Raw genomic sequence first — 22,337 nt, forward strand, 5'->3', positions numbered from 1 at the left:
AGCCCTACCTCACTCAACCTGTCCTCAGAAGACATGCTGTCCAATCCAGGCACCCTCTCCAATCCAGGCAGCATCCTGGTAAATCTCCTCTGCACCCTCTCTAATCCAGGCAGCATCCTGGTAAATCTCCTCTGCACCCTCTCTAATCCAGGCAGCATCCTGGTAAATCTCCTCTGCACCCTCTCCAATCCAGGCAGCATCCTGGTAAATCTCCTCTGCACCCTCTCCAATCCAGGCAGCATCCTGGTGAATCTCCTCTGCACCCTCTCTAATCCAGACAGCATCCTGGTGAATCTCCTCTGCACCCTCTCTAATCCAGACAGCATCCTGGTGAATCTCCTCTGCACCCTCTCCAATCCAGGCAGCATCCTGGTGAATCTCCTCTGCACCCTCTCTAATCCAGACAGCATCCTGGTGAATCTCCTCTGCACCCTCTCTAATCCAGGCAGCATCCTGGTGAAGCTCCTCTGCACCCTCTCCAATCCAGGCAGCATCCTGGTGAATCTCCTCTGCACCCTCTCCAATCCAGGCAGCATCCTGGTGAATCTCCTCTGCACCCTCTCCAATCCAGGCAGCATCCTGGTGAATCTCCTCTGCACCCTCTCTAATCCAGACAGCATCCTGGTAAATCTCCTCTGCACCCTCTCTAATCCAGGCAGCATCCTGGTGAATCTCCTCTGCACCCTCTCTAATCCAGGCAGCATCCTGGTGAATCTCCTCTGCACCCTCTCTAATCCAGGCAGCATCCTGGTAAATCTCCTCCGCACCCTCTCTAATCCAGGCAGCATCCTGGTAAATCTCCTCTGCACCCTCTCTAATCCAGGCAGCATCCTAGTGAATCTCCTCTGCACCCTCTCCAATCCAGGCAGCATCTTGGTGAATCTCCTCTGCACCCTCTCTAATCCAGACAGCATCCTGGTGAATCTCCTCTGCACCCTCTCCAATCCAGGCAGCATCTTGGTGAATCTCCTCTGCCCCCTCTCTAATCCAGACAGCATCCTGGTGAATCTCCTCTGCCCCCTCTCTAATCCAGACAGCATCCTGGTGAATCTCCTCTGCACCCTCTCTAATCCAGACAGCATCCTGGTGAATCTCCTCTGCACCCTCTCCAATCCAGGCAGCATCCTGGTGAATCTCCTCTGCACCCTCTCCAATCCAGGCAGCATCCTGTTGAATCTCCTCTGCACCCTCTCTAATCCAGGCAGCATCCTGGTAAATCTCCTCTGCACCCTCTCTAATCCAGGCAGCATCCTGGTGAATCTCCTCTGCACCCTCTCTAATCCAGGCAGCATCCTGGTGAATCTCCTCTGCACCCTCTCTAATCCAGGCAGCAACCCGGTAAATCTCCTCTGCACCCTCTCTAATCCAGGCAGCATCCTGGTAAATCTCCTCTGCGCCCTCTCCAATCCAGGCAGCATCCTGGTGAATCTCCTCTGCACCCTCTCTAATCCAGGCAGCATCCTGGTGAATCTCCTCTGCACCCTCTCTAATCCAGGCAGCATCCTGGTAAATCTCCTCTGCACCCTCTCTAAAGCTTCCACATCCTTCCTAAAATGAGGCCACCAGAACTGAACACAATATTCCAAGTTATTGGGTATATTTAAAGCGGAGGTTGATATGTTCATGGTTAGTAAATGTATGAAAGATTATGGGGAGAAGACAGAAGAATGGAGTTGAGGGATAATAAATCAGTCATGATGAAATGGCAGAGCAGAGTCAGTGGGAACTGGACTATTTCTTTTCCTGTTACAAGACCATAAGACATAGGAGCAGAATTAGACCATCGAGTCTGCTCCAGCATTCCATCATGGCTGATTTATTATCCCTCTCAACCCCATTCTTCTGCTTTCTCACTGTAACCTTTGATACCCTGACTAATCAAGGACCTATCAACCTCCACTTTAATTACACCCAAAGACTTGGCCTCCACAGCTGTCGGTGACAGTGAATTCCACAGATTCACCAACCTCTGGCTAAAAAACTTCCTCCTCATCTCTTCTAAATGAGCATCCCTCTATTGTGAAGCTGTGCCCTCTAGTTCTAGACTCTCCCACTATCAGAAACATCCTGTCCACATCCACTCTATTGAGGCCTTTCAATATTCAATAGGTTTGAATGAGACTCCCCCTCATTTTTCTAAACTCCACTTTACATGCCCAGAGCCATCAAACAGTCCCCGTACATTAACACTTTCATTCCCTGAATCATTCTTGTGAACCTCCACTCGACCTTCTCCAACGCCAGCACATTTTTTCCGAGGTAAGGGCCCAAAACTACTCACAGTACTGTACACCAAATGCGTTCTGACCCAATGTCTTTGAAAGCCTCAGCTTTATAAGGCCTCAGCTTTGGTCTGTGGTCTAAAAACAAGAGTTCACCTTGGTCTCCCAGTCCACAGGTGAAAAAATTTTGTGGAAATGAATAGTTGACTTTTTGAGCCAGGACCCTTCATCCTTCAGCCCTTCAGCCAGGACCCAGTGCTGCTCGGGGGGGTTTAAACTAGATGTGCAGGGGGCAGGGATCCAGATCCAGGGGGTTGGTCAGAAGGAGCATGGGGTTAAATGCGTAGAAGGTTTGGGTGATCTTGAGAAGGTCATCAAAATTCAGGGTGCAATTAGCCCGATGGAAGTTCAAGGAGCTGGGTTAGGTACAGTAGACAGTGTTTTAAGCAAAGAGAGGAGGAATGGGCTAAGAATTCTATACTTGAATGCGCGTAGTGTCAGAAATAAGACAGATGAGCTTGAAGTTCAGATGAAAATGGGGAACTACGATATTGTTGGGATAACGGAGACATGGCTGCAAGGGGATCAGGCCTGAGAATTGAGTGTACCAGGGTATACGTGCTATCGTAGGGACAGAAATATGGGAAGAGGGGGTGCGGTGGCCCTGTTGGTGAGGAATGAGATTCAGTCCTTAGCAAGAGGTGACTTGGGAACAGGGGAAGTAGAGTCTGTGTGGATTGAGCTGAGGAACAGTAAGGGTAAAAAGACCCTAATGGGTGTTGTGTACAGGCCCCCAAACAGTAGTGTGGATATTGGGTACAAGTTGATTAGGGAGTTAACATTGGCACGTGCTAAAGGTAATGCAGTCGTTATGGGAGATTTCAACATGCAGGTGAACTGGGAGAATCAGGTAGGTGCTGGACCCCAGGATAGGGAGTTTGTGGAGTGTCTAAGGGATGTATTTTTGGAACAGCTTGTGCTTGAGCCAACCAGGAACGAGGCTATTTTGGACTTGGTGATGTGTAATGAACAGGAATTGATAAGTGATCTTGAAGTAAAGGAGCCATTAGGAAGTAGTGATCATAACATGATAAGTTTTCATCTACAGTTTGAGAGGGATAAGGGCAGATCAGAGGTGTCAGTGTTGCAATTAAATAAAGGAGACTACGGAGCCATGAGGGAAGAGCTGGCCAAAGTTAAGTGGGCGGATGCCCTGGCAGGAAAGACAGTGGATCAGCAGTGGCAGATATTCTTGGGGATAATACAAAAGATGCAAAAGCAGTTCATTCCAATGAGAAGGAAGGATTCAAAGTGGGGGAAGGGGCCACAGTGGTTGACAAAGGAAGTCAGAGATTGGATAGCATTAAAGAAAAAGAAGTATGACAGGGCTAAAATGAGTGGGAATACAGATGATTGGGAAAGTTTTAAGGAACAGCAGATCTTAACTAAAAAAGCAATACGGAGAGAAAAAATCAGGTATGAGCTCAGTCTAGCCAGGAATATAAAAGGGGATAGCAAAAGCTTTTTTAGCTACGTGAAGAGAAAGAAGATAGTTAAGAACAATGTTGGCCCCTTGAAGAATGAATTGGGAGAAATTGTTATGGGAAACAGGGAAATGGCAACAGAATTTAATGCGTACTTTAGATCTGTCTTCACCAGGGAGGACACAAGCAATCTCCCAGATGTATGGATAGGCCAGGGTCATAAGATATCAGAGGAATTGAGACAGATTGACATTAGGAAAGAAACTGTGATGAGTAGACTGGTAGGACTGAAGGCTAATAAATCCCCGGGTCCAGATGGTCTGCATCCGAGGGTTCTAAAAGAGGTGGCTTAGGAAATTGCGGATGCGTTGGTAATCATTTTCCAATGTTCCTTAGATTCAGGATCAGTTCCTGAAGATTGGAGAGTGGCTAATGTTATCCCACTTTTCAAGAAGGGAGGGAAGGAGAAAACGGAGAACTATCGCCCTGTTAGCCTAACGTCAGTCGTGGGGAAGATGCTTGAGTCCATTATTAAGGACGAAATAGTGGCACATCTTGATGGCAGAAATAGGATTAGGCCAAGCCAGCATGGATTTACCAAGGGCAAATCATGCTTGACTAATCTGTTGGAGTTTTTTGAGGGTGTTACAAGGATGTTAGACGAGGGTAAGCCAGTGGATGTTGTGTACCTAGATTTTCAGAAGGCATTCGATAAGGTGCCACATAGGAGATTGGTGAGTAAAATCAGAGCTCATGGCATTGGGAGCAGGGTTTCAACATGGATAGAAAACTGGTTGGCAGATAGAAAGCAAAGGGTAGCGGTGAATGGGTGTTTCTTGGACTGGCTGGAGGTGACTAGTGGGGTACCACAGGGCTCTGTATTGGGACCACAGCTCTTTACGATTTATGTCAACGATTTAGATGAGGGCATTGAAAATTATATCAGCAAGTTTGCTGACGATACTAAACTGGGTGGCAGTGTGACATGCGAAGAGGACGTTAGGAGAATACAGGGAGACTTGGATAGGCTGGGTGAGTGGGCAGATACTTGGCAGATGTCATTCAATGTGAATAAATGTGAAGTTATCCACTTTGGAAGCAGGAACAAGTGGGCAGAGCATTGTCTGAACGGTGTAGAGTTAGGTAAGGGAGAAATGCAAAGAGACCTAGGAGTCCTAGTTCACCAGTCAATGAAGGTGAATGAGCAAGTGCAACAGGCAGTGAAGAGGGCAAATGGAATGTTGGCCTTTGTTACAAGGGGAATTGAGTACAAGAGCAAGGATGTCCTTTTGCATTTGTACAGGGCCCTGGTGAGACCACACCTGGAATATTGTGTACAGTTTTGGTCTCCAGGTTTAAGGAAGGACATTCTGGCAATTGAGGAAGTGCAGCGTAGATTCACTAGGTTGATTCCTGGGATGGCAGGGCTGTCTTACGCAGAGAGATTGGAGAGATTGGGCTTGTACACGCTGGAATTGAAGAGATTGAGAGGGGATCTGATTGAAACGTTTAAGATAATTAAAGGATTTGATAGGATTGAGGCAGGAAATATGTTCCAGATGTTGGGAGAGTCCAGTACCAGAGGGCATGGATTGAGAATAAGAGGTCAGTTATTTAAAACAGAGTTGAGGAAGAGCTTCTTCTCCCAGAGAGTTGTGGAGGTGTGGAATGCACTGCCTCGGAAGACGGTGGAGGCCAATTCTCTGGATGCTTTCAAGAAGGAGCTAGGTAGATATCTGATGGATAGGGGAATTAAGGGATATGGGGACAAGGCAGGGACTGGGTATTGATAGTGAATGATCAGCCATGATCTCAGAATGGCGGTGCAGACTCGAGGGGCCGAATGGTCTACTTCTGCACCTATTGTCTATTGTCTATCTGAAACATCGACTGTTTACTCCTCTCCATAGATGCATTTGCAGAATCTCATGTTAAATGTTGAAATGATGGGTATCGCAGATAGTGTTTGAGCGTAAGGCATAGGAGCAGAATTAGGCCATCCAGCCCATCATGTCTGCTCTGCTATTCCATCCCGGCTGATCCCGAATCCCACTCAACCCCTTATACCTGCTTTCTCGCCTTATCCTTTGATGCCCTGACTGATCAGGAAACGATCAACTTCCACCTTAAATACACGCAAGGACTTGACTTCTACTGTAGTCTGTGGCAGACCATTCACAGATGTACTATTCTCTGGTTAAAAAAATTCTTTCTTACCCCTACTAACGGGTCACCCCTCAATTCTGAGGCTGTGCCCTCTGGCTCTGGATCTTTCCACCAGAGGAAACATCCTCTCCACATCTTCCTTATCTAGTCTTTTCAACATTTGGTAGGTCTCGATGAGATCCCCCTGTATTCTTCTAAATTCCAGTGAGTACAGGCCCAAAGCTGCTAAGTGCTCCTCATGTTAACCTTTTCATTCCCGGAATCATCCTGGTGAACCTCCTCTGGACTCTCTCCAATGACAACACATCCTTTCTGAGATATGAGGCCCAAAACTGTTGACAATACTTCAAGTGCAGCCTGACTAGTGCCTTATACAGGCTCAGCATTGTCTCCTTGCTTCTATTCCCCTTCAAATAAATGCCAACATTGCATTTGCCTTCTTTACCACAGACTCAACCTTCTGGGAGTCTTGCATGAAGACTGCCAAGTCCATCTGCACCTCTGATGTCTGAACCTTTTCCCCATTTAGATAATAGTCCACACTATTCCTTCTGCTACATTTTTGCCCGTTCTTCAAATTTGTCTAAATACTTGGTCAAATGCATTGCTTCCTCAGCACTGTCTACCCCTCTACCTATCTTCGTATCATCCACAAACTTTGCCATAAAGACATTAATTCCATTATCTAAATCAGTGACAAACAATGTGAAAAGCTGTGGTCCCAATACTGACCCCTGAGGGACATCACCAGTTACTGGCAGCCAACCAGAATGTGCTCCTTTTATTCCCACTCACTGCCCCCTGCCTGTCAGCCATTCCTTTATCCATGCCAGTATCTTTCCTGTAATGCCATAGGATTTTATCTTGTTAAGCCCCTCATGTGTGGCACCTTATCAAATGCTTTCTGAAAATCCAAGTAAGTGACATCCACTGCCTCTCCTTTGTCCACCCTGCTGGTTACTTCCTCAAAGAATTTAACAGATTTGTCAGGCAAGATTTCCCTTCACAGAAGCATGCTGACTTGGACTTATTTTATCTTTAGTCTCCAGTGTTCTTTGACCTTTGGAGAGAAGAGTAGATGTATGATTAGCAAGTGTGAATGTGACTGTGGTTATCTGTGACATTCATCCCCACCCGCATCATTAGACCATTACCTTAAGTTCAAGGAATCAGAATCAGGTTTATTAAGAAGGCTCAAATAGCTCAAAGGTTCATTTGTTATCAAAGTGTGTACAACTTTGAAATTCTTCAATTCTCTGCGTAGCCATGAAACCAAGAAAGAAAAGAAGATCAGTGCGATCGTCGACCCCCAAATCAAACCTCCCCACAAAAAAAGGAGTGAAAAATGGAATAGGGACATCAACTCCCAAATCCTTTCTCCTGCACTAAAACCGAGCAAAACTGATCAGGAATATCACCCCCAAATCCCTTCTCCCGCACGAAGTCCACATCCAAAATGCAGAAAAAACGCTTGAGGCGCTGCAGTAGGCTCTCCCCCTCCGTTACCGATCAAATGACAGGCCACTGGTTCTCACCAACTGCTTCAATCTCCCTTGTCACTTTAGTTGGCAAACAATGGAAGCTAAAATCGGTGAACCAGGGTGAAACACTGGCTCACGTGCCTCCTCACCATGAGGTTCGCTCACACTGCGGGTACCTCCCGGAATCCTCTGGGAGACTCCAGAGCACTGAATCACCCAAACGATCTCCAAACTGTAAAACATGGGCTCAGGCTGTTCCAGAATTACAGTCAAGGCAAGAAACAAACATTAAAAAAAACACAAAAGAGGTGAAAAAGGTGGTTCCATGATCTATCCAGATGTCGACCAAAGGAGCATTGTACGGAGACACCATCTTATTTGGATTATCATGGACGATTATTGTGAAATTTGTTGTTTAGCATCAGCAGTACAGTACAATACATGATTATTATGTATTACAAAATAACTAAATAATGCAAAGAAACAGGAATAGTGAGGCAGTGTTTGAGAGTTCAGGGGTCTTTCGGAAATCTGATGGTGGAGGGGTAGAAACTGTTCCTGAATTGTTGAGAGCGGGTCTTCAGGGTCCTGTACCTCCAACCTGATGGTAATAATGAGAAGAGGGATTGGTGGGAAATGCTAACAGGGATCTTAGCATCCAAGTGCATTGATCCTCAAAGCTGATACACAAGTTGCTGGGTTGGTTAACAAGCTGTACGGTGTGTTGGCTGTCATCAGCTGGTGGGATTGAGTTCGAGAGCTGTGAGGTAATGTTGCAGCTCTATAAAACCCTGGTTATACCACACTTGGAGCATTGTGTTCAGTTCTGGTTGTTTCATTGTCAGAAGGATGTGGAAGCTTTAGGGAGTGTGCAGAGATTTACCAGGATACTGCCTGGATTAGAGAGAGTGCAGAGGAGATTCACCAGGATGCTGCCTGGATTAGAGAGGGTGCAGAGGAGATTCACCAGGATGCTGCCTGGATTAGAGAGGGTGCAGAGGAGATTCACCAGGATGCTGCCTGGATTAGAGAGGGTGCAGAGGAGATTTACCAGGATGCTGCCTGGATTAGAAAGGGTGCAGAGGAGATTCACCAGGATGCTGCCTGGATTAGAGAGGGTGCAGAGGAGATTTACCAGGATGCTGTCTGGATTAGAGAGGGTGCAGAGGAGATTCACCAGGATGCTGCCTGGATGAGAGAGGGTGCAGAGGAGATTCACCAGGATGCTGCCTGGATTAGAGAGGGTGCAGAGGAGATTCACCAGGATGCTGCCTGGATTAGAGAGGGTGCAGAAGAGATTCACCAGGATGCTGCCTGGATTAGAGAGGGTGCAGAAGAGATTTACCAGGATGCTGCCTGGATTAGAGAGGGTGCAGAAGAGATATACCAGGATGCTGCCTGGATTAGAGAGGGTGCAGAGGAGATTTACCAGGATGCTGCCTGGATTAGAGAGGGTGCAGAGGAGATTCACCAGGATGCTGCCTGGATTAGAGAGGGTGCAGAGGAGATTTACCAGGATGCTGCCTGGATTAGAGAGGGTGCAGAGGAGATTCACCAGGATGCTGCCTGGATTAGAGAGGGTGCAGAAGAGATATACCAGGATGCTGCCTGGATTAGAGAGGGTGCAGAGGAGATTTACCAGGATGCTGCCTGGATTAGAGAGGGTGCAGAGGAGATTCACCAGGATGCTGCCTGGATTAGAGAGGGTGCAGAAGAGATATACCAGGATGCTGCCTGGATTAGAGAGGGTGCAGAAGAGATATACCAGGATGCTGCCTGGATTAGAGAGGGTGTCTTATGAGGACAGGTTGAGTGAGCTGGAGCTTTTCTCTTTGGAGAAAAGGAGGATGAGAGGTGACTTGCTAGAGGTGTACAAGATGATGAGAGGCATTAATAGAGAGAACACCCAACACCTCTTCTCCCAGGGCAGAAATGGCTAATACAAGGGGGCATAATTTTAAGGTAATTGTAGGGAAGTATATTAGAGGTAGTTTTTTTACACAGAGATTGAATGGGGAGTGGCAGTAGAGTCTGTTATTGCAGCACAATCTGTGTGATGCTGTACTGGGGCAATGGCATCAACACGGGTGATGCCAACAGGCTCAATTAACTGATTAGAAAGGCTGGCTCTGTTATTCAAGTCAAGCTGGGCACACTGGAGGCTGTAGTAGAACAGAGGACCCTACAAAAAATCCTGACAATTCTGGACAAAGTTTCTCACCCTCTGCATGCCACCCTGGCTAAACAGAGGAGCACTTTCAGTAATAGACTAAGACAACTGTGCTGCTCCAAAGAGCCCCACACGAGGTCATTCTCACACTTGGCCATTAAGCTCTGCAATGAGTCAACCTACAGCCGGGGAAGTGATGACCCCCCCCCCCCCCCCCGTTAAAGTTTGAGATTACTTTTTTAAAAATTCTTTCTTACTTCCCTTCTAATATTTGTATATCTGTGCAATTGTAATGATATTGTGACATTGTAATTTCCTTAAGCACCATCCAGAGACAGAGAAGCAGCTTCAGCGGCAGGTTGCTGTCAATGCAATGCTCCTCAGACAGGATGAAGAGATCATTACTCCCCAACGCCATTTGGCTCTACAATTCAACCACCAGGGGCAAGACATGTTAAAGTGCCGGGGTTAGGACTGAGCTTAAGTTACCACTCAATGCACTTTAGTAAACTATTTAAGAACTTTTTAAAAGCTATTTATTAATGCTTTTTGGGAGGGTGATTTTAGATGCATATCATATTTATACTGAGATAAATACTGTATGTAATTAGTTTTGCTACAATAAGTGTATGGGGCACTGGAAAAATGCTGAATTTCCCATTGGGGATGAATAAAGTATCTATCTATCTTAAGGATCAATAAAGTATGCATCTAACTAGAGGCAGGTATGTTAGGGACACTTAAGAGACTGTTAGGCAGATGGATGATAGAGAAGTGGAGGGTTATATAGGAGGGAAAGGTTAGGTTGATCTTGGAGTAGGGTAAAGGGTCAGTTGAAGAGCCTGAACTGTGCTGTAGCATTCTGTGTTGTTTGCTCTTTGTTCTGTGTAACCGTTCACTCTCACATTCTGTTCCGCAAAGCATTTTGCGGATTTTCTTTTAATTTTGCAAAGCATTAAACAGTGCAAATTACATTTACCACAGATACCTCTCAGCACCATTACTGAAACCCCTGAACCAAATATTAATTGTAAAACAATTTCTGAATTCACGATTTATGATATTGGTTAAGCGTCTGTGTCGGAGATAGTGTTTTTATCTGGCATTTATATCTCTGAGCATGCAATAGCAAGGTATCTTACTTAGAGTAAGATCACAGATTGAGGGAGCACCTGAGTTATAGGGAAAGGTTGAATAGGTTAGGACTTTATTCCCAGGAGCAAAGGAGATTGAGGGGTGATTAGATAGAGGTATACAAAATTATGAGGGGCATAGACAGGGTAAATGCAAGCAGGCTTTTTCCGCTGGGGTTGGGTGAGACGAGAACTAGAGGCTGTAGGTCAAGGGTGGAGTGTGAAATATTGAGGCAGCACAGTAATGCAGTTGGTGTTCGATTCCCACGACTGCCTGTGAGGAGTTTGCACATTCTGCCTGTGCCAACCTGGATTTCCTCCGGGTGCTTCGGTTTCCTCCCACAGTCCAATGACATACCAGTTGATGGCTCAATTGGTCACATAAGTGTAATTGGGAAGCGCAGGTTGATTGGGCCAAAGGAGCCTCTTACCATGCTGTATCTCTCAATAAAATACATGAATAAATAAAATTTAAGGGGAACCTGACAGTGAACATCTTCATTCAAAGGGTGGTGTGAGTGTGGAACGAGCTGCCAGTGGAAATGGTGGCTGTGGGTTCGATTGTGACATTTAAGAGAAATTTGGGTTTATTTTTGCACTGTATCAATGTTCTTCATTTTGATCTGGGTTTTTTTTATCTGTAGTGATGTAGAAAATGTATTTAAAAAACTAATTAAAAAAAGAGAAATTTGGATGGGAGGGGTATGGAGGGCTACAGTCATGGTAAAAGTATATCAGTTCAGCATAGACTAGATGGGCCAAAGGGCCTGTTTCTGTGCTGTAGTGCTCTATGAATCTCAAACCAGGTACATCAGATTTCAGGAGATGGACCCGGGAATGAAAGGATTATCAGATGAGGAGCATTTGGTGGCTCTAGACCTGTACTCGCTGGGATTAGAAGAATGAGGGGGAGTCCCATTGAAACCAATAGAATATTGAAAGTCCCAGACAGAGTGGATATAACCATATAACAATCACAGCGTGGAAACAGGCCATCTCGGCCCTCCTAGTCCGTGCTGAACTCTTAATCTCACCTAGTCCCACCTACCCGCACTCAGCCCATAACCCTCCACTCCTTTCCTGTCCATATACCTATCCAATTTTACCTTAAATGACACAACATGAAGATGTTTCCAATAGTGGGAGAGTCTAGGACCAGAGTGCTTAGTCTCAGAATAAAGGGACATCCATTTAGAACAGAGATGAGGAGGAATTTCATTAGCCAGAGGGTGGTGAATCTGTGGAATTCATTACGACAGACGGCTGTGGAGGCCAAGTCACTGGGTATATTTAAAGCAGAGGTGATTGGTTTTTGATTAGTCAAGGTGTCAAAGCAGGAGAGTGGGGCTGAAAGAGGAAATAAATCAGCCATGATGGCATGGCGGAGCAGACTCAATGAGCCAAACTGTGCTCCTGTACTTTACGGTCTTATGACATATCAGTCCACAGTCCACATGGATGTTCACATCAAGAGAGAAATCGGTGACTGTGACCCAAGATGTTTGGAGCACAGATGCAACGAGTAACGGTGTTGTGAATATCTGACGTGTTATCCTGACGGGAGCTCTAACTGCCCTCTGTCTCTCCTCGTTACAGGATGCTCTTGCCTTCAGTAAGTTGTGATTGATGGTGTTGGCGCTTCGGGCTTGGTACCTCTCCCATGTTCCACCGTCCCCACTCGCAGTTCCATTCTCAGCACGTGCTCGATTGCAACGAGGAGCGGAAGACGACGGCCCTGCCACACCGGAGCCCTGAGGAATCTTGAGGAACTTTGCAGTCTTGGTTTTCTGGCCATTAATGGTTTGCGATGGTGACATGAAAAGCAAGCGAGGTGAAGACGGTCGATCGCTATTTTCCTGAAGAGAAGGAGATCCGGCGGGAAGGTCGCGCTGAAAGCATGAGTTTGCTGAGCCGATTCCGCCGAGCGTTCCGTCAACTCACGCTGCAGGGAATCCTCCTCCTGCTCTTCGCCTTCTGCACGGCGACAGTATTCATCTCCGGCTATTTCCTCTACATCGGCACAAAGCAGGAGACGGAGCCGTCGAGCGAGGTGGGGGGCTCGGACTGCGATGACTCCAGGGTCACTCCGGCTAGGCTGCTCCCGACCAAAGCGGTCAGGCGAACAGAGTCGTCCCGGACGGACCCCGTGGTGCTGGTCTTTGTCGAAAGCATGTACACGCAACTCGGGCAGGAAATCGTGGCCATTCTGGAGTCCAGCCGCTTTAAGTACCACACTGAAATCGCACCTGGCAAAGGAGATATGCCCACTTTGACGGACGGAGACCGGGGGCGATTTACCCTCATTGTATATGAAAATATTTTAAAGTACGTGAACTTGGACGCTTGGAACAGAGAACTCCTTGACAAATACTGTATAGAGTACAGTGTCGGTATCATTGGCTTCTTCAAGGCAAACGAAAACAGCTTGCTGAGTGCCCAACTCAAAGGATTTCCACTCTACCTGCATTCGAACCTTGGCCTCAAGGACTGCAGCATCAACCCAAGATCCCCACTCCTCTACATCACCAAGGCAAAGGAGATGGAGAAGGGAAAGGGATTCCTCCCAGGAGATGACTGGACCGTCTTCCAGTCCAATCATTCAACCTATGAGCCTGTCTTGCTCGCAAAGACCAAATCAGCGGAGAAAATCCCTCACATGGAGGTGGACGCAGCCCTCCACACGACGGTGGTGCAGGACCTGGGTCTTCACGACGGCATCCAGAGAGTTCTCTTCGGTAACAACATGAACTTCTGGCTCCACAAGCTTATCTTCGTCGACGCTGTCTCCTTCCTGACAGGGAAGCGATTGTCCCTCTCGTTGGACAGGTATATCCTGGTGGACATCGATGACATCTTTGTTGGGAAGGAAGGTACCAGGATGAAAGCAGAAGATGTGAAGGTGAGCATGAGTTTCACTGCATGGTTTGAAAGGATGTGCAGATTTGTACCAAAATTCAAATCAGATCACTGCTCAGTGCACTGAGTAGAACAAGGGGAAAGGGCGACAGAGTGCAGAGTGCAAAGAGAGTACAGTGCAAAGTTCAAAGTAAGAGAAATAATAATAATTAAGCAATAAATATGGAGAACATGAGATAAAAATGAGTGCATAGGCTGTGGGAACAGTTTAGTGATTGGGGAGAGTGAAGTTATTCCCCTCTCTATTGTGCAGGCAGACTATAAGGTACAGGGTCATAACGAGGTAGATTGTGAGGTCAAGAGTCTTATAACAACGGGGTAGAAGCTGTCCTTGGGCCTGGTGGGACGTGCTTTCACTGATAACAGTGGGGTAGAAGCTGTCCTTGGGCCTGGTGGGACGTGCTTTCGCTGATAACAGTGGGGTAGAAGCTGTCCTTGGGCCTGGTGGGACGTGCTTTCACTGATAACAGTGGGGTAGAAGCTGTCCTTGGGCCTGGTGGGACGTGTTTTCACTGGTAACAGTGGGGTAGAAGCTGTCCTTGGGCCTGGTGGGACGTGCTTTCGCTGATAACAGTGGGGTAGAAGCTGTCCTTGGGCCTGGTGGGACGTGCTTTCGCTGATAACAGTGGGGTAGAAGCTGTCCTTGGGCCTGGTGGGATGTGTTTTCACTGGTAACAGTGGGGTAGAAGCTGTCCTTGGGCCTGGTGGGACGTGCTTTCACTGGTAACAGTGGGGTAGAAGCTGTCCTTGGGCCTGGTGGGACGTGCTTTCGCTGATAACAGTGGGGTAGAAGCTGTCCTTGGGCCTGGTGGGATGTGTTTTCACTGGTAACAGTGGGGTAGAAGCTGTCCTTGGGCCTGGTGGGACGTGCTTTCACTGATAACAGTGGGGTAGAAGCTGTCCTTGGACCTGGTGGGACGTGCTCTCACTGGTAACAGTGGGGTAGAAGCTGTCCTTGGGCCTGGTGGGACATGCTTTCACTGATAACAGTGTGGTAGAAGCTGTCCTTGGGCCTGGTGGGACGTGCTTTCACTGATAACAGTGGGGTAGAAGCTGTCCTTGGGCCTGGTGGGACGTGCTCTCACTGATAACAGTGGGGTAGAAACTGTCCTTGGGCCTGGTGGGACGTGCTCTCACTGATAACAGTGGGGTAGAAGCTGTCCTTGGGCCTGGTGGGACGTGCTCTCACTGATAACAGTGGGGTAGAAGCTGTCCTTGGGCCTGGTGGATGTGCTTTCACTGATAACAGTGGGGTAGAAGCTGTCCTTGGGCCTGGTGGGACGTGCTCTCACTGGTAACAGTGGGGTAGAAGCTGTCCTTGGGCCTGGTGGGACGTGCTTTCACTGATAACAGTGGGGTAGAAGCTGTCCTTGGGCCTGGTGGGACGTGCTCTCACTGATAACAGTGGGGTAGAAGCTGTCCTTGGGCCTGGTGGGACGTGCTTTCACTGATAACAATGGGGTAGAAGCTGTCCTTGGGCCTGGTGGGATCTGCTCTCACTGATAACAGTGGGGTAGAAGCTGTCCTTGGGCCTGGTGGGACGTGCTTTCACTGATAACAGTGGGGTAGAAGCTGTCCTTGGGCCTGGTGGGACATGCTGTCACTGATAACAGTGGGGAAGAAGCTGTCCTTGGGCCTGGTGGGACGTGCTTTCACTGATAACAGTGGGGTAGAAGCTGTCCTTGGGCCTGGTGGGACGTACTTTCACTGATAACAGTGGGGTAGAAGCTGTCCTTGGGCCTGGTGGGACTTGTTTTCACTGGTAACAGTGGGGTAGAAGCTGTCCTTGGGCCTGGTGGGACGTGCTTTCACTGATAACAGTGGGGTAGAAGCTGTCCTTGGGCCTGGTGGGACGTGCTCTCACTGGTAACAGTGGGGTAGAAGCTGTCCTTGGGCCTGGTGGGACATGCTTTCACTGATAACAGTGTGGTAGAAGCTGTCCTTGGGCCTGGTGGGACGTGCTTTCACTGATAACAGTGGGGTAGAAACTGTCCTTGGGCCTGGTGGGACGTGCTTTCACTGATAACAGTGGGGTAGAAACTGTCCTTGGGCCTGGTGGGACGTGCTCTCACTGATAACAGTGGGGTAGAAGCTGTCCTTGGGCCTGGTGGGACGTGCTCTCACTGATAACAGTGGGGTAGAAGCTGTCCTTGGGCCTGGTGGATGTGCTTTCACTGATAACAGTGGGGTAGAAGCTGTCCTTGGGCCTGGTGGGACGTGCTCTCACTGGTAACAGTGGGGTAGAAGCTGTCCTTGGGCCTGGTGGGACGTGCTTTCACTGATAACAGTGGGGTAGAAGCTGTCCTTGGGCCTGGTGGGACGTGCTTTCACTGATAACAGTGGGGTAGAAGCTGTCCTTGGGCCTGGTGGGACGTGCTTTCACTGATAACAGTGGGGTAGAAGCTGCCCTTGGGCCTGGTGGGACGTGTTTTCACTGATAACAGTGGGGTAGAAGCTGTCCTTGGGCCTGGTGGGACGTGCTTTCAGTGATAACAGTGGGGTAGAAGCTGTCCTTGGGCCTGGTGGGACGTGCTTTCACTGATAACAGTGGGGTAGAAGCTGTCCTTGGGCCTGGAGGGACGTGCTCTCACTGATAACAGTGGGGTAGAAGCTGTCCTTGGGCCTGGTGGGACGTGCTTTCACTGATAACAGTGGGGTAGAAGCTGTCCTTGGGCCTGGTGGGACGTGCTTTCACTGATAACAGCGGGGTAGAAGCTGTCCTTGGGCCTGGTGAGATGTGCTTTCAGTGATAACAGTGGGGTAGAAGCTGTCCTTGGGCCTGGTGGGACGTGCTTTCACTGATAACAGTGGGGTAGAAGCTGTCCTTGGGCCTGGTGGGACGTGCTGTCACTGATAACAGTGGGGAAGAAGCTGTCCTTGGGCCTGGTGGGACGTGCTTTCACTGATAACAGTGGGGTAGAAGCTGTCCTTGGGCCTGGTGGGACGTGCTTTCACTGATAACAGTGGGGTAGAAGCTGTCCTTGGGCCTGGTGGGACGTGCTTTCACTGATAACAGTGGGGTTGAAGCTGTCCTTGGGCCTGGTGGGACGTGCTTTCACTGATAACAGTGGGGTAGAAGCTGTCCTTGGGCCTGGTGGGATGTGCTTTCAGTGATAACAGTGGGGTAGAAGCTGTCCTTGGGCCTGGTGGGACGTGCTTTCACTGATAACAGTGGGGTAGAAGCTGTCCTTGGGCCTGGTGGGACGTGCTTTCACTGATAACAGTGGGGTAGAAGCTGTCCTTGGGCCTGGTGGGACGTGCTTTCACTGATAACAGTGGGGTAGAAGCTGTCCTTGGGCCTGGTGGGACGTGCTTTCACTGATAACAGTGAGGTAGAAGCTGTCCTTGGGCCTGGTGGGACGTGTTTTCACTGATAACAGTGGGGTAGAAGCTGTCCTTGGGCCTGGTGGAATGTGCTTTCAGTGATAACAGTGGGGTAGAAGCTGTCCTTGGGCCTGGTGGGACGTGCTTTCACTGATAACAGTGGGGTTGAAGCTGTCCTTGGGCCTGGTGGGACGTGCTTTCACTGATAACAGTGGGGTAGAAGCTGTCCTTGGGCCTGGTGGGATGTGCTCTCACTGATAACAGTGGGGTAGAAGCTGTCCTTGGGCCTGGTGGGATGTGCTCTCACTGATAACAGTGGGGTAGAAGCTGTTTTTGGGCCTAGTGGGACGTGCTTTCACTGATAACAGTGGGGTAGAAGCTGTCCTTGGGCCTGGTGGGACGTGCTTTCACTGATAACAGTGGGGTAGAAGCTGTCCTTGGGCCTGGTGGGACGTGCTTTCACTGATAACAGTGGGGTCGAAGCTGTCCTTGGGCCTGGTGGGACGTGATTTCAGGCTTTCTGCTTGATAGGAGAGGTGGGAAAGAGAATTCCAGGGTGGGTGGGGTCTTTGATTACGCTGGCTGCTTTATGGAGACAGAAGTGTAGACAGGGAGTATGAAGGGAAGGCTGGTTTGTGAGATGTGATATTTGGTGCATAGATTTAAAAGTAGGTGTGCAGAATTGCTAAATCAGTTGTACAGTGAAAAGCTTGTCTTGCACACTGTTCATACAGATCAGATCATTGCACCATGCATTGATGTAGATCAAGGGAAAACAATAACAATGCACAATGAAGTTTAGACTTAAAAGATTGCAGATAGTCGAAGGGTCTCAGCACGAAATGTTGACTTTTAATTAATTCCTGTAGACGCCGCCTGACCTGCCAAGTTCCTGCGGCATTTTGTGGGTGTTACACAGATTTCCCAAGGAGAAAAAATCCACACTTAACCTAGCAGCTCCTCACATCACTCTCAGTCATCCACCCATCTTCCCCCACTCACCTTCACCTGCAACACCCACAAAATGCTGAAGCATCTCAGCAGGTCAGGCAGCAGCTACGGAGACGGAGTAAATGGTAGAAGTTTGGAGCCAAGGCCCTTCATCAGAAGGAATCTTATCAGGGAGGACAGTGGACCACGGGAGCAAGGGACGGAAGAGGAAAACCAGAGGGTGATGGGCAAGTGAGGAGAGGGGAAGGGGTGAGAGGGATATTAGAATGGGGAATGAAAATAGAGAGTAGGAGGGAGAGAGTAGAAATTACCAGATTTCTTTATTTCAGCCCTTTACCTATTCAACCAAACACCTTCCAGTGTCTCACTTCATCCCCCTCCTTACCCACCCACCTTCCCCCTCACCTGGTCTCACCTATCACCTTCCAGTGTCTCACTTCATCCCCCTCCTCACCCACCCACCTTCCCCCTCACCCACCCACCTTCCCCCTCACCTGGTCTCACCTATCACCTTCCAGTGTCTTACTTCATCCCTTCCCCCACCCACCCACCTTCCCCCTCACCTGGTCTCACCTATCACCTCCCAGTGTCTCACTTCATCCCTCTCCCCACCCACCCACCTTCCCCCTCACCTGGTCTCACCTATCACCTCCCAGTGTCTCACTTCATCCCCCTCCCCACCCACCCACCTTCCCCCTCACCTGGTCTCACCTATCACCTCCCAGTGTCTCACTTCATCCCCCCTCACCCACCCACCTTCCCCCTCACCTGGTCTCACCTATCACCTCCCAGTGTCTCACTTCATCCCACCCACCTTCCCCCTCACCTGGTCTCACCTATCACCTCCCAGTGTCTCACTTCATCCCCTCCCCCATCCACCTTCCCCCTCACCTGGTCTCACCTATCACCTCCCAGTGTCTCACTTCAACCCCTCCCCCATCCACCTTCCCCCTCACCTGGTCTCACCTATCACCTCCCAGTGTCTCACTTCATCCCCCTCCCCCACCCACCCACCTTCCCCCTCACCTGGTCTCACCTATCACCTCCCAGTTTGGACTGCTTCCCCTCCCCACCCACCCACCTTCCCCCTCACCTGGTCTCACCTATCACCTCCCAGTTTGGACTGCTTCCCCTCCCCCCCCCCCCACCTTTCTATTCTGGCTTCTTCCCCCTTCCTCTCCAATCCTGGTGAAGGGTCTCAGCCTGAAATATCGACTGTTTATTCCCCTCCATAGATGCTTAACATCTGGTTTAGTTGGCTCTGCTGAATGCAACAGCTCCCTGGTTGTTAAAAAGCTAAGAAATTTGACTAAAAACATCTTTTCTGCAGTAACTTACATAAATTGTGATACATAAAGTGTAAACGAGAGGTGAGAGTGGATATTGTACCACTGGAAAATGATGCTGGAGAGGTAGCAATGGGGGACAAGGAATTGCAGATGAACTGTATTTTGCATCAGTCTTCACTGTGGAAAACACCAGCTGTATGGTGGGTGTTTCAGGTTTCGGGGCTCATGAAGTATGTGAAGTTACTACAACTAGGGAGAAGATACAGGAAAGATGTGAAGGTAGATAAAACCCCTGGACCAGATGGTGTACACTGCAGGGTTAAAGCAGCAGCTGACTGGCAGGGGGCAATGGGTGGCAATAAAGGGAGTTTTTCTGACTGGCTGCCAGTGACTAGTGGTGTTCCACAGTGGTCTGTGTTAGGACCAACTCTTTATATGTTTACTTTAATGATTTGGATGATGGAATTGATGGCTTTGTTGCAAAGTTTGCAGACAATATGAAGATAGATGTAGGAGCAGGAAGTTCTGGGGAAGTAGAGATGCCACAGAAGGACTTAGATTAGGAGAATGGGCAAAGATGTGGCAGATGGAATCGGGAAGTGTATGGTCATGGTAGAAGAAAGGGTTGACAATTTTCTGAATGGAGAGAAAATACAAAATCTGAGGCACAGGTGGACTTGGGAGTCCTTGTGCAGGATTCCCTAAAGGTTAATTTGCAGGTTGAGTTTGTGGTGAGGAAGGCAAATGCAAGGTTAACATTCATTTCCAGAAGACTAGAATATAAAAGCAACTCTGTAATGTTGAACTTTATAAAATACTGCTGAGGCTTTACTTGAAATGTGAGCAGTTTTGGGACCCTTAGCTTAGAAAGGATGTGCTGAAACTGGAGAGGGTTCAAAGGAGGTTCACGAAAATGATTCCAGAATTGGAAGGTTTGTCCTGTGAGGAGCGTTTGAGGGCTCTGGGCCTGTATTCACTGGAATTCAGAAGAATGGAGGGGGACCTCATTGAAACCCATTGAATGGTGAAAGTCCTTGAAAGAGTAGATGTGGAGAGGATGTTTCCAATGGTGGGAGAGTCTAAGACCCTGGATCACAGCCTCACAATAGAGTGGTGGATCTGTGGAATTCTTTGCCACGGGCAGCTGTGGAGACCACGTCTTCCTGTATACTTAAGGCAGAAGTTGAAAGATTCTGATTGGTCAAGGCTTGAAAGATATGGGGAGAAGGCAGGAGATTGGGGCTGAGAGGGAAATAGATCAGCCACGATGAAATGGCGGAGCAGACTCGATGGGCCAAATGGCTTAATTCTGTTCAGGTGGCTCTTATGGTCTAAGTCATTACCACACACTGTGAGAAAGCGAGCGATGGTGAGGCAAGTTCAGGGGATGATCCGAGACGGTGGAATGAGCTGTACTGAGAGAGGTCGAGGCTGGAGCATTCCGATGCCTGTACCACTGGCCCGGATGCGAAGTTGGATCATTCTGGGCACTGAGAGGAGAAGTCGGGGCACTGAGAGGAGAATCGAGGCCTGAAGAACTGGCCTGGGTGGGAAGTTAGATCACTCTGGGCACTGAGAGGAGAATCGAGGCCTGAAGAACTGGCCTGGGTGGGAAGTTAGATCACTCTGGGCACTGAGAGGAGAATCGAGGCCTGAAGAACTGGCCTGGGTGGGAAGTTAGATCACTCTGGGCACTGAGAGGAGAATCGAGGCCTGAAGAACTGGCCTGGGTGGGAAGTTAGATCACTCTGGGCACTGAGAGGAGAATCGAGGCCTTAAGAACTGGCCTGGATGGGAAGTTAGATCACTCTGGGCACTGAGAGGAGAATCGAGGCCTGAAGAACTGGCCTGGGTGGGAAGTTAGATCACTCTGGGCACTGAGAGGAGAATCGAGGCCTGAAGAACTGGCCTGGATGGGAAGTTAGATCACTCTGGGCACTGAGAGGAGAATCGAGGCCTGAAGAACTGGCCTGGGTGGGAAGTTAGATCATTCTGGGCACTGAGAGGAGAATCGAGGCCTGAAGAACTGGCCTGGATGTGAAGTTAGATCACTCTGGGCACTGAGAGGAGAATCGAGGCCTGAAGAACTGGCCTGGATGGGAAGTTAGATCATTCTGGGCACTGAGAGGAGAATCGAGGCCTGGAGCCCTGCCCTGGATGGGAAGTCAGATCACTCTGGGCACTGAGAGGAGAATCGAGGCCTGAAGAACTGGCCTGGATGGGAAGTTAGATCACTCTGGGCACTGAGAGGAGAATCGAGGCCTGAAGACCTGGCCTGGATGGGGAGTTAGATCACTCTGGGTGCCCAGCTGATTTGAGCTTGAGAGCAGCTTCAGGCTGGGCTGCAAAACCTGGGCCCAGAGCAAGTCGTTGGGCAGGTTGGTCTTTAATTAGTCCTGACAGATTTCTTGCTTTGTGGCTACCTGTAAGCAAACAAATCTCAAAGTTGTGTAATTTATACCAACTTTGATAAAGAACTTTCAACTTTGACCTGTTGAGTCCCTCCAGCATTTTTGTGTGTTACTCTGGATTTCCAACATCTGCAAAATCACTTGTGTCTTACTTTTTTAACAGTTGCTTTGAATGAGAAAGATTAGCATTGAAAAGGCTGTAAAGTGTGCATCGGCAATACAGATCTGTGCAGGCATGTTTAGAACCCGGAATAATCTCTTATCCTCTCATCCCCCACTGGTTTTTCTACTACAGGACACGTATTGGTTTGGACTACAGCTCACTCCCAGCTTCTCTGCGGCTTTGTAATATGCCCGAGGCTCAGAAGCAGCGGGTGGCCATCACATCAATTCATAAGGATCAGAACTAAAATACTTGCTGCCAAAAAGCTTGTGAGCAGAAAAAAGGGGAAAGAGATGAACGAGAAAGAGAGAGGGGGTGCGAGAGGGGGAAAGAGAGAGAGAGAAGGAGAGACATGGAGCAGAGAGAGAGAGATAGTAGGAGCAGAATAAGGCCATTTGGCCCATTGAGTCTGCTCCACCATTCAATCATAGCTGATACTATTTTTCCCTCCTGAGCCTCACTCCCCATAACCTTCGATGCCATTGCCAATCAAGAACCTATCAATCTGTGCCTTAAATACACCCAACGACCCGGCCTCCACAGCTGCCTGTGGTAACAAATTCCACAGATTCTTCACCCTCTGGCTAAAGAAATTTCTTCATATCTCTATTTTGAGTGGATGTCCCT

At 48.7% G+C, this 22,337-nt stretch overlaps 1 protein-coding gene across 7 annotated transcripts in view; it reads left to right on the top strand.

Moving 5' to 3' along the window:
• ndst1b (N-deacetylase/N-sulfotransferase (heparan glucosaminyl) 1b) overlaps window positions 1-22,337 on the top strand; it is a 216,851-nt gene that overhangs the window by 125,151 nt on the left and 69,363 nt on the right. For all 7 annotated transcript variants that reach the window (XM_059990680.1, XM_059990674.1, XM_059990679.1 and 4 more), the window contains one exon: window positions 12,253-13,555. In XM_059990680.1, the coding sequence (XP_059846663.1) occupies window positions 12,554-13,555 (1,002 nt within the window). In that variant the 5' untranslated portion in view covers window positions 12,253-12,553. The remainder of the gene's footprint in view (window positions 1-12,252; window positions 13,556-22,337) is intronic.

This window comes from Hypanus sabinus, chromosome 15 (genome assembly GCF_030144855.1).
Source record: "Hypanus sabinus isolate sHypSab1 chromosome 15, sHypSab1.hap1, whole genome shotgun sequence".
NCBI lineage: Eukaryota > Metazoa > Chordata > Chondrichthyes > Myliobatiformes > Dasyatidae > Hypanus > Hypanus sabinus.